General features: G+C 31.0%; 1 protein-coding gene across 1 annotated transcript in view; it reads right to left on the reverse strand.

Moving 5' to 3' along the window:
- The window catches only part of Zir (dedicator of cytokinesis), a 108,710-nt gene extending 97,189 nt beyond the window's left edge, over positions 1-11,521 (reverse strand). Inside the window, exons 1-3 of the mRNA XM_085816491.1 lie at positions 11,366-11,521; positions 7,645-7,741; positions 17-195 (exon numbers count right to left, since the gene is read on the reverse strand). Coding sequence (XP_085672617.1) covers positions 17-195; positions 7,645-7,741; positions 11,366-11,406 — 317 coding nt within the window. The 5' untranslated portion in view covers positions 11,407-11,521. The remainder of the gene's footprint in view (positions 1-16; positions 196-7,644; positions 7,742-11,365) is intronic.
- Between the last annotated feature and the right edge of the window lie 2,193 nt (positions 11,522-13,714).

The raw sequence follows: 13,714 nt of genomic DNA on the forward strand, positions 1-13,714 counted from the left end.
ATGTGTCCATACTTACACTTCATCATCAGGTACCACATGCTCTAAAGTTCGGCATTTATGTGGCAAAATTCCAATTTCTATATCATCCTCAGGAAAATCAAGCATATGACGAAATGTGTCACATTCAATTTGATCTCTGTGTTGATCAAGAAATTCTTCAACATCAAGAGGATCAACAACATCATTTAAAGGAACCTAAAGGATAATACAAATTTATGTTTCAATCATAATTAACAGTTACTTCACAAAAACAGGCTTTTTACAACAGTTTTTCCAGATATTTTAGTAAAAATCTGTTATATACAAAAAACAAAAGAGGAAAACCTTTATACATGAACTGATTAATTTCTATACAACTCATGGCAACTCATTCTTAACAAGATTATGCAATTAAAATACTTGGAATTATGGATTGTGGTTATGATAAAAATGCTTCAAAATTATATAAATATGCATAGCTTTTAATTTTGTAAATGGTATCCTTCAGCTTTGAATAGTAAATATCAGTCTCTCCCACTGCAGAAATATCATTCGGAATACTGCTTTCCCACTGCAAAAAATATCATAATGAACTTTCCCACTGCAGAAATATCATAATGAAACAACAGCAAATTTGATGAAGTTTTAGATTTTTGCATGAATGAAATTTTGAAACCAAACACACAACACTGAATTTTTTTTTCTAAATTTAAAAAGTAATTTCTAATAATTTTACATAAATATATTTAAGAAAACATTTCTACAAGAGTTAAAAACTATTATTTATTTATTTATTTTTATGAAATTTGGGAAATCAAGCATATCATTTGAGTAGGTATATTAGAAACTCAAATTTCTGTTCTGTATAATATGATCAAATTGAAAACTAATATTTCTGCTTCTACTTAACTCAAGATTTTAAAAGATTAATCAAAAGTATTACGAGACTCTATAACAAGATCAATATAGAATTAACTCAACATTTTTCAATTATTTCAAGAATTGTACTATTTAAAGTTGGAACTCTCCTGTATAATGAGGAAACACTATAATTCCATTCTCAATTTTTTAAAACACAACTTATCTTCCATTTTGATTTAATCCAGGGCTCATATTAATCTGAAGTGTTCTTGTCCAACAGCTTGACAAAATGTATTACAATCTTAATGATCAATTTATGTTTTTGAAAAATAAAAAATAAAACTTTCCACTGGTGGTGATGCAGAAAAGTTTTTTGAGGGATTTGATTTGTTTAATTTAACAAGTTAAATTTTAAGTTCTTAATTAATTAGTTGGAAATATTGAGTACATTTCTCTGGTTAATTTAATTCTCCTCAGGTGAAAATTTTATTTAAACACTTCTTTACTCTAATCAGAGCCATTTTAAAACAGGACTCCTATTTCAAGATTACATCTCTCTGCAATTAAAAATAGAAAATGTTAATTTTTTTGTTTGAAATTTTTATACAGCAAGAGTAAAAATTTTAACTTTTACAATTTAAATTTTATTACTTGATCAATTAGATCAGATAATTGGATTTAACTAAATTCTTATTCTAAAATTTCTTGGAAGCTCACTTTTGAATACATTTTAAAGTAATTTTTTGCCTTTAAAAAGAACATGGAAGGAACCAATCTCTTTTGTTTTCCTCTCTCACAATGAAAGGGTTACTGTTTTTCAACAAGTTTCTTCTGTTAGTGTAATGGGATAAAAACTTTAATTTGTATTGGATTCTACAAGTCCGTTTTCTCTCATCTTTCTGGGTAACTTTGGAGAAATTTGGGAACCTCTGCTTCATACAATGGGGAAATTGGTTCTTTGGGTGTTTTTCGTTTTTTTTTTTTTTTTTTTTTTTTTTTTTTTTAAGTCTAAATAATTACTTCTAGTAACATTTACATTTTTATGAAAGTGGCGTTGCAGTCTTAGGACCATGCTCATTTGGCTAAAGTTACCGGTGATGAGTCTGAGGAGCAATGATGATGTATGGCTGCTTGATGAGCTATTAAACCTAGGGCCCATCATTTGCTCAATGTGGGCACACAAATTACTAATAATGTGTATTGGCAAAGCTGCTCGGTTAAATTTTTACACCTTCACTAAATAATGTTATTGCCAAAATTACCTTTAGATGACTTGTCACTTTCTATGTATTTGCTTTTTTACTAAAAGAACCACAAAATATCTGGTTTCACTGGAGTTAAAGTGTTTACTAAAAGATTGCCCATTGCCCCCAATATTTGACAACTGAAGTAACCTAATATCATGCTCTAGTTGAGCTTCATGTTCTTTTAACTGACATATGATCATTCCTATATTCTAGGGCAAGCTGTTCTAGGCTTAAACTGCCAATGTCTAACTTGAGGGAAAAAAGATTCTACAAGATGTGTCTCAATATCCTATCATGATTAACTGATGATTAGACACTTGAGTGAACCTGAAAATCTTTGTAGATAAGTTATTCATGTTCTATTCTTAGTTTCCCCTCATTTACAGCATCAGTTCTAACGTGAAGAAACAAAAGAAAAAAAAAAAATATTATAATGATTATCTGAAAGCAGTAAGTTGCCAATAATTATCCTTAAAAATGCAAACAAATATGTAAATGATGAAAAATTCAATAAGAAAGCGCAATGTAATAACTTCACATTTTTATTGGTCTCATATTTTATATGCTATATATATGCAAGATAAGCTTCCATCTTAAAATATGTACCATTTTGCTTTTCTGCTTTGCTACTCCCTGCTGTATTCAAAATTATATTTTAAAAAATGCAAAAGTAGTTTTTCAAAAGCAGATGCTTTTGCATCAATTTATTTTGTACTGGTTAGTAAAATTGTTTGGATTATAAGACCAAAAAAGAAATACCGTATATGTTCGTGTAATGTCTGCATCCCAACTTTACAGGTAAAATTTATGTAAAAAAAAAGTGACTCGCACAATGCCTATACCCCAAAAACTAAAGAATGTCTTACTTTAAAATATATATTTTTTAACATCTTATTTTTCCTTTTCATCAATAAACATCCTTAAAAAAAAGAATATGCATTTGTTTTGTCTTTGGTTGGGGCCAGGATGGAAAGCAGAGACTTTCCTTACATTCTGGTGCAGCTGTTATTCAGTCATAACATCGGCACTAGCAATCCACTCAGATGCTATAATAAATGAAGGCAGTCCAAACAGGTTTTCACCACACTGGCTTCCAGGAAATACTGTTTTATAATGAAATTACTTTCCCCTCCTTCCTGCTTGGAACATCCGCATATTTTAAGCTTTCTCTCTTTTCATTCATAGTATCATTTGGAATTCGTGGTAGTTAGCAAGTAGTGTGCTTGAAATGGGAAAATACATCGGCTTTTAAACTGAAAGTCGTAGAATTTGCACAAGAAACTAGAAAAAGAGCAGCAGCAAGAATATATAAGGTGGAAATAAAAAGTGAGTGCACAATTGAAGCAAAAAGCATGATCAACTGGCGGCAATGAACAAAACAGGACGTGCATTTCGTGGTTCGAAATGCAAGTTTCCGAACTTAGAAAAAAGTAGCTGCATATGTTCATGACATACGTGATCAAGGGTATGTAGTAATACGGAAATGTGCCAAATAAGAGTGCTTGCTGCAGCATGAGAAGAAGACATTCCTACATCACAATTCAAGGCGAGTGAAGGCTGGCTACAGCGAATGATGAAACGAAATGGATTTTCATACAGTGCATCAGAACATAATTTTTTAAATAATGTATGCAAGATATTAAAAGAACCAACAATTACTTAATTTATGTAAAAGTAAATATTAAAATTACAAATGTTGGTTAATATGTGCCTCTATATTGTGCTCGTATGCGAACTAATACATGTCAGGTTTTGATAACGTAAATGGAGTAATTTATATTATATATGTGAATGGGAGAAAGTGAGTGTGTGTTCATATATCAGAAGATGTGGAGTGAATGAATAATGCCCTAATGGCAAAAATGACAAGTGATGTTACTTCTTGTAACTTAACTCTTCATTATTTAAGTGATATATAGCTATACACCCAACAAGTCTTACTCACGGAACTATTATTTCTTTGTACTTAACATGATGCAATTTTTATGCCTTTAATTAACCTGGTAAAAATATATTTGTTTTCATATTACACAACTAATTTGAACATTTTCATATTATATAACAAAAGAGTTATTTGAAAGAACATATGAATGAGATTTGGCTATCCTGCTCCAAGTGACTGCCAAAAAATTAAGCAAGCTACATTTTAATATTATCTAAAAACTAACATTTAAAAACAAAAATAATACATAAAGCATATTCAATTTTTTATTTACTTTATTGTCAATACATATTATAAAATACAATTACTCAAAAAAGGTACATTTGAATAATGTCTTACTATAGAAATAAAACAATTCACTATTAATATAGTCAGTCTAAACAACAATTATTTGAAAATAAATATTTTTAAAATCTCAGAAATATTATCTTAGACATTACTTAATTACGTAAAAGAGAAACTGGTCAATTTACATTGTTTTAATAACTACCTTTATTCAATAATGTTAATCAAAAGCTAATTCAAAATGCACTGACAAGCCAAAACATTATGACCATCTCCACATTTTTCAATGAACATGTCTGGATGACGTGGAGGGCACGCTGATTAAGTGGGAATGGTATTTAAGTGCTGCTGACAAGGTAAGGAATCATTCTTGCATTTATTTTTGCGAGTGATGGGAAAGGCTGCTGATCCAAGCAAATTTGATAGAGGGCAGATTATGATGGCCTGAAGACTTGGAACGAGTATCTCTGAAATTGCATGACTGTTCACAATCTGCTGTTGTCAGTATTTATGCAAAATGAATAAATGATGGTGAAACCAGCAGTAGATGCAAAGGTATTAGTCATCCAAGCGTCATCAAAGAAAAAGGATGTCACAGACTATCCTGCTTGGTACAGCAAAATCAGAACTAGACAATGGAGCAGCTGACAGCCCAATACAGTACAGATCAAGAGCAAGTGTTTCAGAACATACAGTTCAGCAGACACTATTGGATATGAGACTGCACAGTAGATGTTCCACTCATGTGCCTCTGTTGACCACACATCATTATCAACTATGTCTACAGTGGGCCCGAGAACATTGAGACTGCACCATGGATAAGTGGAAGACGGTCGGATAAATCATGACTTCTCATTCATCACATTCCCGGTCATGTCAGGGTATGCCGTCTTTCAGGCGGACAGTTGCTCCCTCCCTGTACAACAGGCCATGCACAGACTGGTAGTGGTGATATTATGCTTTAGGGCAGCAGTTCTCAACTTTTTGACTAACAAAAACTGAAAAACTTTAGTACCATCATTACATTTTAAAATGATTGTTTTTTCCGATTTCTCAATAAAAGCATTTTGCCATTTGCACAACCTACTGGCTATTTGTATTAAATATGCACAAACAAATATTAAACTGAAAATTGTTTACCATTTTAATTATCAAAATTTGAGTCATAATACTTTAATTCTAAAATTTAGTGTGAAATTTGGGCCTGTGTAAAAGAGGTCAATTTCTTTATGTCTAGTCTTATTTCACTTAGTTTTAACCACAAATTAGGAACCCCTTTTAATATTATTCTTTCAAATATAACACAGAAGGAAATCCTTGTTTACACACATAGGTTATGCAAAAAAAAAAAAAAAAAAAAAAAAAAAAAAAAAAGATATAAAAATATAATAGCTTTATTTGAAATGCCTTTAAATTATTTTTTTGGTTCAGCCAAAAGTTAACAAGTGTGTTATTTTTGAAATCATCAGTTACAGTTCGATCACAGGAAACTTCGGTTGATCTTTACAATATGGTAACTGGTAGTTTGGCGACATTTTGGAGGCGATAAAGGTTACTACCTGGCACTTTGGTAATAATGTGAGCAGTACTCAGTTCCGATTACACATTATTTTGTGTGAGGGAAATGAGAGATCATGGGATATGTCATGTGGTATTAATGGACGAATTACGGTTCTTTAATCGGAAAAGGGGGGAAATCGTGAAAAAAATCTGGAAATTTTGTATTTGGCTTTATTCTGTGTTGTGTGAAACAGTGTTCGTGAATTTTTGGATCCCATGGCCGTAACTAAAGTGAATTCGAAATGGGTATTTATGTATGTATTAATTTAATGTATGTGCTCATTTATATTTTAAGTAGTGTTTTTGAATTTAATTATATTTTAATTAAATGATAGTTATTTTGTGAATTTTATGTTTGTAGGAATTTGGTATACGTTTTAGTTGAAGTAAACGTGCATGGAAATAATTTAAATATCTGACACTAAGTATTTGTAATGGTTGCGGTATGAATTCGTTGGTGACGTGTATAATGTAATATATGATTTAGAGGTAAAAGTTTTTGGATATTTTATTTATTTTATATGTGGAAATGTTCATTACTTTTTCGCGATCAGGTAATTTATATATGTTTTTTTTACCGGGTTTAAAGATTGAGAAAATTGTCATGTATTTTCGTGAAATTTTTCTAATTTATGAGAAAAAAGCAGTGTACATGGATATAGTGAAGAGTGTGCGCAATGCCATTTTTGTGCAATTCTGGGATGTTTTTTTAAGTAAAAATAAGTCGGCGTGTACATGGTTTATGTGTATGTGTTATTTTGAAAAACGCGTAAATAGTATGGTATTGTGCACTTTTTCCCAATTTTGCAGTGAATATTTGTCATGATTAAGCAGTTTTGTTAGATAAAATTTCTAGCATAAGTGTAATTCGGCTAGTAGATTGTTGGAAGAAGTGTTCAGTAGATAAAAAGAAAAGAAAAATGTCTTTACTTTGTGAAGACAAAATGGCGGCGGGAAAAAAAAAATAGAGGGTTGCTGTAGGAGAGTTGGTCGCCAAATTTTCGCCAAAAAAATGCCAAGTTACCATAATGTAAAGATCAACCGAAACTTCTATTAATTGTTCTTTTTCTTGATGAGATTTTTTAATTTAATAGTTAAAAATACTTTGTTTCTTTGCGTACCACCTATTTTTCTCTCGCTTACCACTGGTTGAGAATCGCTGCTTTAGGGGATGCTTTCAAGGGAGGTTCTGGGAGCCTTAGCTGTAGTAGAACAGACCATAAAAGCTGCTGACAATATGAACATAATTGCACATCAGCTGCACCCTTACATGGAATCTGTCTTCCCAACTGAAAATGGAATCCAGCATGACAATGCCCAATGTCACAAGGCTCGAACTATGTTGGAGTGGTTCGAGGAGCATAAGGATGAAGTCCATTTAATGCCCTGGCACCCTAATTTGCCAAATCTTAACGCAATAGGATGTTATGGAGCAGCAGCTCAGAGTTCAAGCACCACCAAGTCGAAATATGCTGACTGCATCACTGCTACTTAGGTATTTGACCCAACCTGTCTCCAGTCATCTACCAAGAGCTTATGGCATCCATACCAAGGAGAGTTGCAGTAGCTTTGCAGACCAAAAGTTGCACAATGAATTATTGAGTAGGTGGTCATAATGTTTTGGCTCTTCAGTGTAAATTATTTTAATTTATTTTTGGCAGTGGCACCAAACATGAAATAAGATTGTACATAACAGTAAATATACACATTTCTGTGAATTGTATCTGAAATAATTTCTGCGATAAAATTTGGAGATTAAAAACAACATACTTTTCCAGGTAATACTGCGTGCTTAGGAGCAATATCTTGCTTGTTTTGTTGAGATGAAATAGTAGAAATTTGTTGACGAATATCAGCATTGTGCTGCCTAAAGAAATCAAAATCATAAAATTTGAGTTCCTTCATAAAAATTCACAAATAAATAATAGAGATACAACAAAGTTAATAATTTATGTAGCTAAAGGATGATAATAATCAAATCATTAAGAAAATATTAAAGAGTTTTTAAAGATAAAGGGTACTTAATTAACCTTGAATATGTAAACTTAGAAACAGATTAATCAACATGACTTTCTGAATAAACTATCAACTATTAAAAAAAAAAAAAAAAAAAAAAGAGAGAGAGAGAGATCTAGAATGTTTTTTGCACAAAATATATTTGCCTTAACATTTTTTCAGGAAACAACTACTGTTTTAAATTTTATATTAATAATGCAATGGATTATGAAATGAAAATGTTTTAAAATTGACATGAAATAAAATTTTTAATTTTTATTAAATTAATAAACAGAGACAGTATACTGAATTTTACACAAATTAATAAACACAGAAAATATTGTATGATAATGAATATTTACACATCATGAATACAAAAATAATTTTTTCCTCATCAAAAAATATTCAAATACATATTACACAATTTTTTTACAATCATTTTTAGATTTCCCAACTGATTTGCATTTTTTAACTATTTTAAAATGAATGAATACATCATCTTCAATGTTGACTTCTACTGCACATCATTCAGCAATTTATATCAATATCAATTTGTTGGGTTTTTGCCATGAACATAAAAGTTAGTGTGATGAAGTTTTAATATGAAGGTCTATTTAATTAAACAGCACTTAGTCTAAATGTTTTTCTGAACTTTAACAGAACAAACTATAACAGTATTGCAATAACAGAACAAACTATAACGGTATTGCAATAAACTACAATTTATTAATTATAAATTGGTAGATGAAATTGTAACTTTACTGGAAATCAAGTTATATATACAGTCAAAAGTCGTTAATCCAGACTCGTTGGGACTTCGGCGATTCCGGATTATGGATCATCAGTTTGAATCTGGTAAGATGGCATGCAGAAATTATAAAATTAAAAATATAAAACCGTAATTTATGAAATAAAGAACAATTATGATCTAAAGGGTATCAAAATTTACAAAAAAAAAAAAAAAAAAAAAAAAAAAAAAGCTTAATATTTATTTGTTTACTTTATTAAACATTTCTTTCAATGTAAGTTGTTTAAGTTGCTTCGTTTTTTATGTGATAATATAATAATTAAATTCTATAATAATATAATAATTTAATTCTATAAACAGACATAATTTCTTGTTCAGTAACAAAGTTCCGCTGTTGAAGTCCTATAATTGCTATGTTGAGAATACCGGCTAATTTGTCAATCGAATTTTTTTCGTTTTCAATAACCTCCGTCACTTTCTTCGCTATCGGAAGCGAATTATAATGACGAGGCATTTGATTTAAATCATATCAAAGACGGAGTACATCGAAATGAAATACTACATTTAGTAAGCAATTATAAGCCAAATAAAATAAAAACATCTGCCCTGAAGATAATGCTGACAGATCAACTTCTAATTCATTGCGTGCCGGTTGTGGCGTTAAAGATAAACAAAGTTTAGATAAACAAACGTTAAAGTTTAGATAAACAAAGGATATGCCTTTATCCATTTTTTGCAGCAATTCCACTTTTTGTTTAATGGACTCCGAAACATACTTTCGCTTTGTAGATCCATTACATATTAGTAAATATAAATCGGAAATTCTATTTGACATAATCGAAAGTTCAAGCTTACTTTTATAAAATTGCTCTAACAGTCTGCAAAAAATAATAAGCCAGATCCAATTCGAAGATTAAGGAACAACGCAATCTGCAACATTAACTGAAATAGATAATTAGATAATTTTAGCTTAGCTTATACCGTCTGTAACGGCCATTCGTAAACGTATTTTGCGCACGCGCACACGCAAATTCGCAGCCGTAGAGGTATTACGCGCATGCGTCAATGCGATGCATGCGCAGAAAGTTTGTAGCTTTGAGGTCTGGATTATAGATCATTCTGGATTATGGGTGTCCGAATTAACGACTTTTCACTGTATATAGTTTGCAATAATATCACTGTAACTATCTTATAATAACTTCATTTGTAATATGTGTATTTGTTTGTGATACATTTTCATACAAAAATAAAGCATATTGTTACTTATTTTGATTCAATTTTAAATGCAATGCAGCAGCACATAATGTGGCACTGCAAAATAATTTGATCTCTAGTGATGATGATGTGCTGGCACATAGTTATAAAATTCTATGCTTAATAATCAATGTGGTACACATAACAATTTTTATTATCTCTTTTAAATCATATTCCTTATTATAAGTAAATCAGCTTATGGGTACAATCTATTTCTATGACACGTCATTAACTATCAACACATCGTCTCATGACCTCAAGCAAAAGTGTTAAATACAGTGCCCTGGCTTATTAAAAAAAAATCAAAACAGGCATATGTAAAATAAATTAAAGATGTTTAATCTAGCTGGTGAGATGAAGTCAAATGATAATCAGATATTAACAGATGATTCTCTTTTCTTCTTGTATCCTAAACACTAAACTCCAACAATTCAACCTAATGTACTGTCATCGGTATTATCATCCTTGAGAATTTCAGTACATTTGTAGACTTCTCAGACCTAAAAAGTGAATTTATGCTGTATATGCATTATATCGATATAGAGTGTACAGATATAAATGGCAAAATGTCTAGCTAATCCTGAAAGACAAAATGTGCATTTATCATAGCATTCTTGTTTTTGTATCATAATGCTTTGTAATTACTTCAGATTTTCATTTCTGGAATTTTACACTTTGAGTTCTTAGAATTCAAAACAATCAAACACTTTTGCCACAAAAATATCATGATAATTACTTCTTCCTTTTATACCATTATAAGTTACAAAAGATTTCACAAGGATGAGAAATAGAGATGCAACAGACAACCTCCAATATAGAAATTTTCTATTCTAATTCAGTTTTAATCAATATTCATCTTCAACTCTTTTCTTCATTCAATCAAATTTTATTCAAAAATTAATTCCGAGCATAAATTTACACTTGATTCATATCTTTATACAAATTCATGAATAAATTTGCAAAATAAATCTAAGGCACTAGATTTCTTAATTACAATTATTACACTCAGACTAAATCCTGAAATAAAATTCTGCGGTAATCTTTAGTAAACAATATTCTAAGAATCATCATTACATTTGTCTGCTAATAATATACAATAATATTTCTTTAGATAACTTATGATGAACCATATGCTTATTACAAAGATCTTACCCAGATTATTTTCAAATTGTTAAAAAAACCTTTATTTCTTAAGAACATAAAAAAGTAAGAAAAAAATTTGCTGTTTAATACGATGATAAAGGAAACAGTATCAATTAGTTAAGGCCATGATAAAGAGAAAAGTAAAATTTTATTTCAGACAAACACATCTGTATGTTCATATTATTGAATTTTAATTTCTGTTTATTACTTTAAATGCATAATTTCCACAGCTTTTATTCGTCAATCATAATGAAAAAAATTCATTGAAAAATAATTAATAAAAAATTTGTAGAGAAAAAATTTAAAAAATGCAATATGTCATTTGACCATTAAATACATTAAATTTCCCACCACTTTAATTTTTGGGCAAACGCCCGCTGGCGAATTTCCATTATAGACCTTCTTTTAAATCTCTGATCACATGTTGATTCTAAAATTTAGCAGGCGGCATTTGAAGTTTTTTAAAACATCAAAAGCGTAAAAAAACAGAAGGGCTCTATTCTATAGGTATAATCTCTAACATGTTCTTTTCTTTTTCAAAGGCAGGATGGTAGAGCTTTCCGCATTCGGCGGCTTTCCGACTACAGTTTTTTTTCGACTATAGCTTGGAATAATCTGAAACATAGAAATTAATAACAGAACTTTGCAACCACGGAGTGTAAAAGAAGGAGCGTGAACTCCATTGTCAGTTTTGCCCAGTAATGATCCATTTTTTTTGTCCCTTTGTTTATTCAGGACTGTGCTCCGGTATGGGATGTTCCTTATGCTACGTCTAATGTATGGTATTAAACGGCATTATCATCCTAATTATCCTATTTTCATTATGAAGTATGCAAAATTTAATTGATGTTTAGCACCAGGTTATAAATGGGGTTTTTCCTCGTCAGTCAACAAAATTAAAACTTCAGGGTTAAAATACTAAACTATGTTTGAAGTGGCAAAGTAGTCCATTGAAATCCGGTCGCGAACACTTAGCCGACGGGACACTTAACCGACACCAGTTAGACGACAAGACATTTAGCCGACACGGACACTTAGCTGACATGTACACTTAGCCGACATGGACACTTAGCCGATAGGACATTTAGCCGACACGACACTTAGCCGACAGGACATTTAACCGACACGGACACTTAGCAGACACGGACACTTAGCCGACAGGATATTTAGCCGACACGGACACTTAACTGACAGGTCATTTAGCCGACAAGACACTTAACCGACAAGGACACTTAGCCGACAGGACATTAAGGCGACATGGACAGTTAACCGACAGGACATTTAGCCGACACGGACAGTTAGCCGACAGGACATTTGGCCAACACAGAGAGTTAATCGTCAGGACATTTAGCTGCGGGACCCTTAACTGTCAAGTCATTTAATCAACAGGACACTAAGCCGACAGTGACGTTTAGCTGACACGTACCCAATAATTATTCAAATTTACTATCAATTACAAAATTTCTCGACTTCTCCATAAGTTCAAAATTTAAATCATTTTCTTCACCTATCAGCAAAACTCATTTTTCGATTCTTAAAGATCTCATATGTGCTTTTAATTATTGTGTGGTGTATATTGGCCAAATTGAAAAAGCGCTGAAATTTGTCGTCAGGGAATATGAATTAAATATCAAAAGGAAAAAAAAGATTTTTTTTTTTTTTTTTTTTTTTTTTTTTTTTTTTTTTTTTTACCTAAGTACGGCGGTCACTTAATTACATTTTAATATGGGATTTTCAAAAATTATCCGTAAAGCTTCTTCATTAATCAACTGTGTTCTTTTGAACAATTTCACATCATTAATAATTTTTCTTGTTTACTTAATGATATTAATTTTCCAATCTGGCTCTTCTTAATGCTTTCAATTAGAAAGTCCTCCACGAAAGCATCCCTCCCCTTAGGCACATAGCCCTAGTGTGCTTTGCATTAATTAAATAAACCAAACCTTAATGTTTTCAAATTTGTAGGAAATTAAAAGCGCGATTCTGTAACATTTTATTGACCACGCCTCTCGCTTAAAATACTTACTTAGGTTAATGTTTATAACACTAAACTGTTGCATAATGTTTAATTTAAAATGAAAATATTCTTTCAGGTTTTATTTTATTCAGAATTGAATACATTTCCGCAAAAACTACATTTTTCACTCTTGATATATCGAAAACGCTGCTGATATGCAAATTTTCTAACCACGCCTACTAAATGATTTGGATCGTGTTAAGATCGTGCGGAAGCCTTTTGAATATGATTTATCGGAATTGGATAGTACATACTTTAGTACACTGCAAAAATATACATAGATTTCTCTTTTCCTAACTAATTTGTATATAATATTATGTACTCACAATCATAATATTACACACACAATCATCTTTCTTCTCTCATCAGGCGACAGAACCCTAGGATAAACACCGTATATCGCAGTTCTTCTCTCTCTTTATATATATATTAGTATACACAATCAGTTTTCTTCCTTAAATAAAAATTATGCAATAATTCAGCTCTCTCAGTATTAACTTTTGAACTTTTATCATAATGGCCATAGTTAGTAGGTAAAAATAAGTTTGCCCGATTCCGACATTTTAATAGAGTTGCTTATTTTTATCTAAGAATGGTACATAACTGCCGGTTGACGATGAGGTGATAATGATTTTTAAATATCTCTTTTCGGTCACCATAACTTTGAAAGTTTTCTTTATTAT

The sequence above is a fragment of the Stegodyphus dumicola genome, chromosome 5 (genome assembly GCF_044657685.1).
Source record: "Stegodyphus dumicola isolate Sdum_Otavi_A_Nest chromosome 5, ASM4465768v1".
NCBI lineage: Eukaryota > Metazoa > Arthropoda > Arachnida > Araneae > Eresidae > Stegodyphus > Stegodyphus dumicola.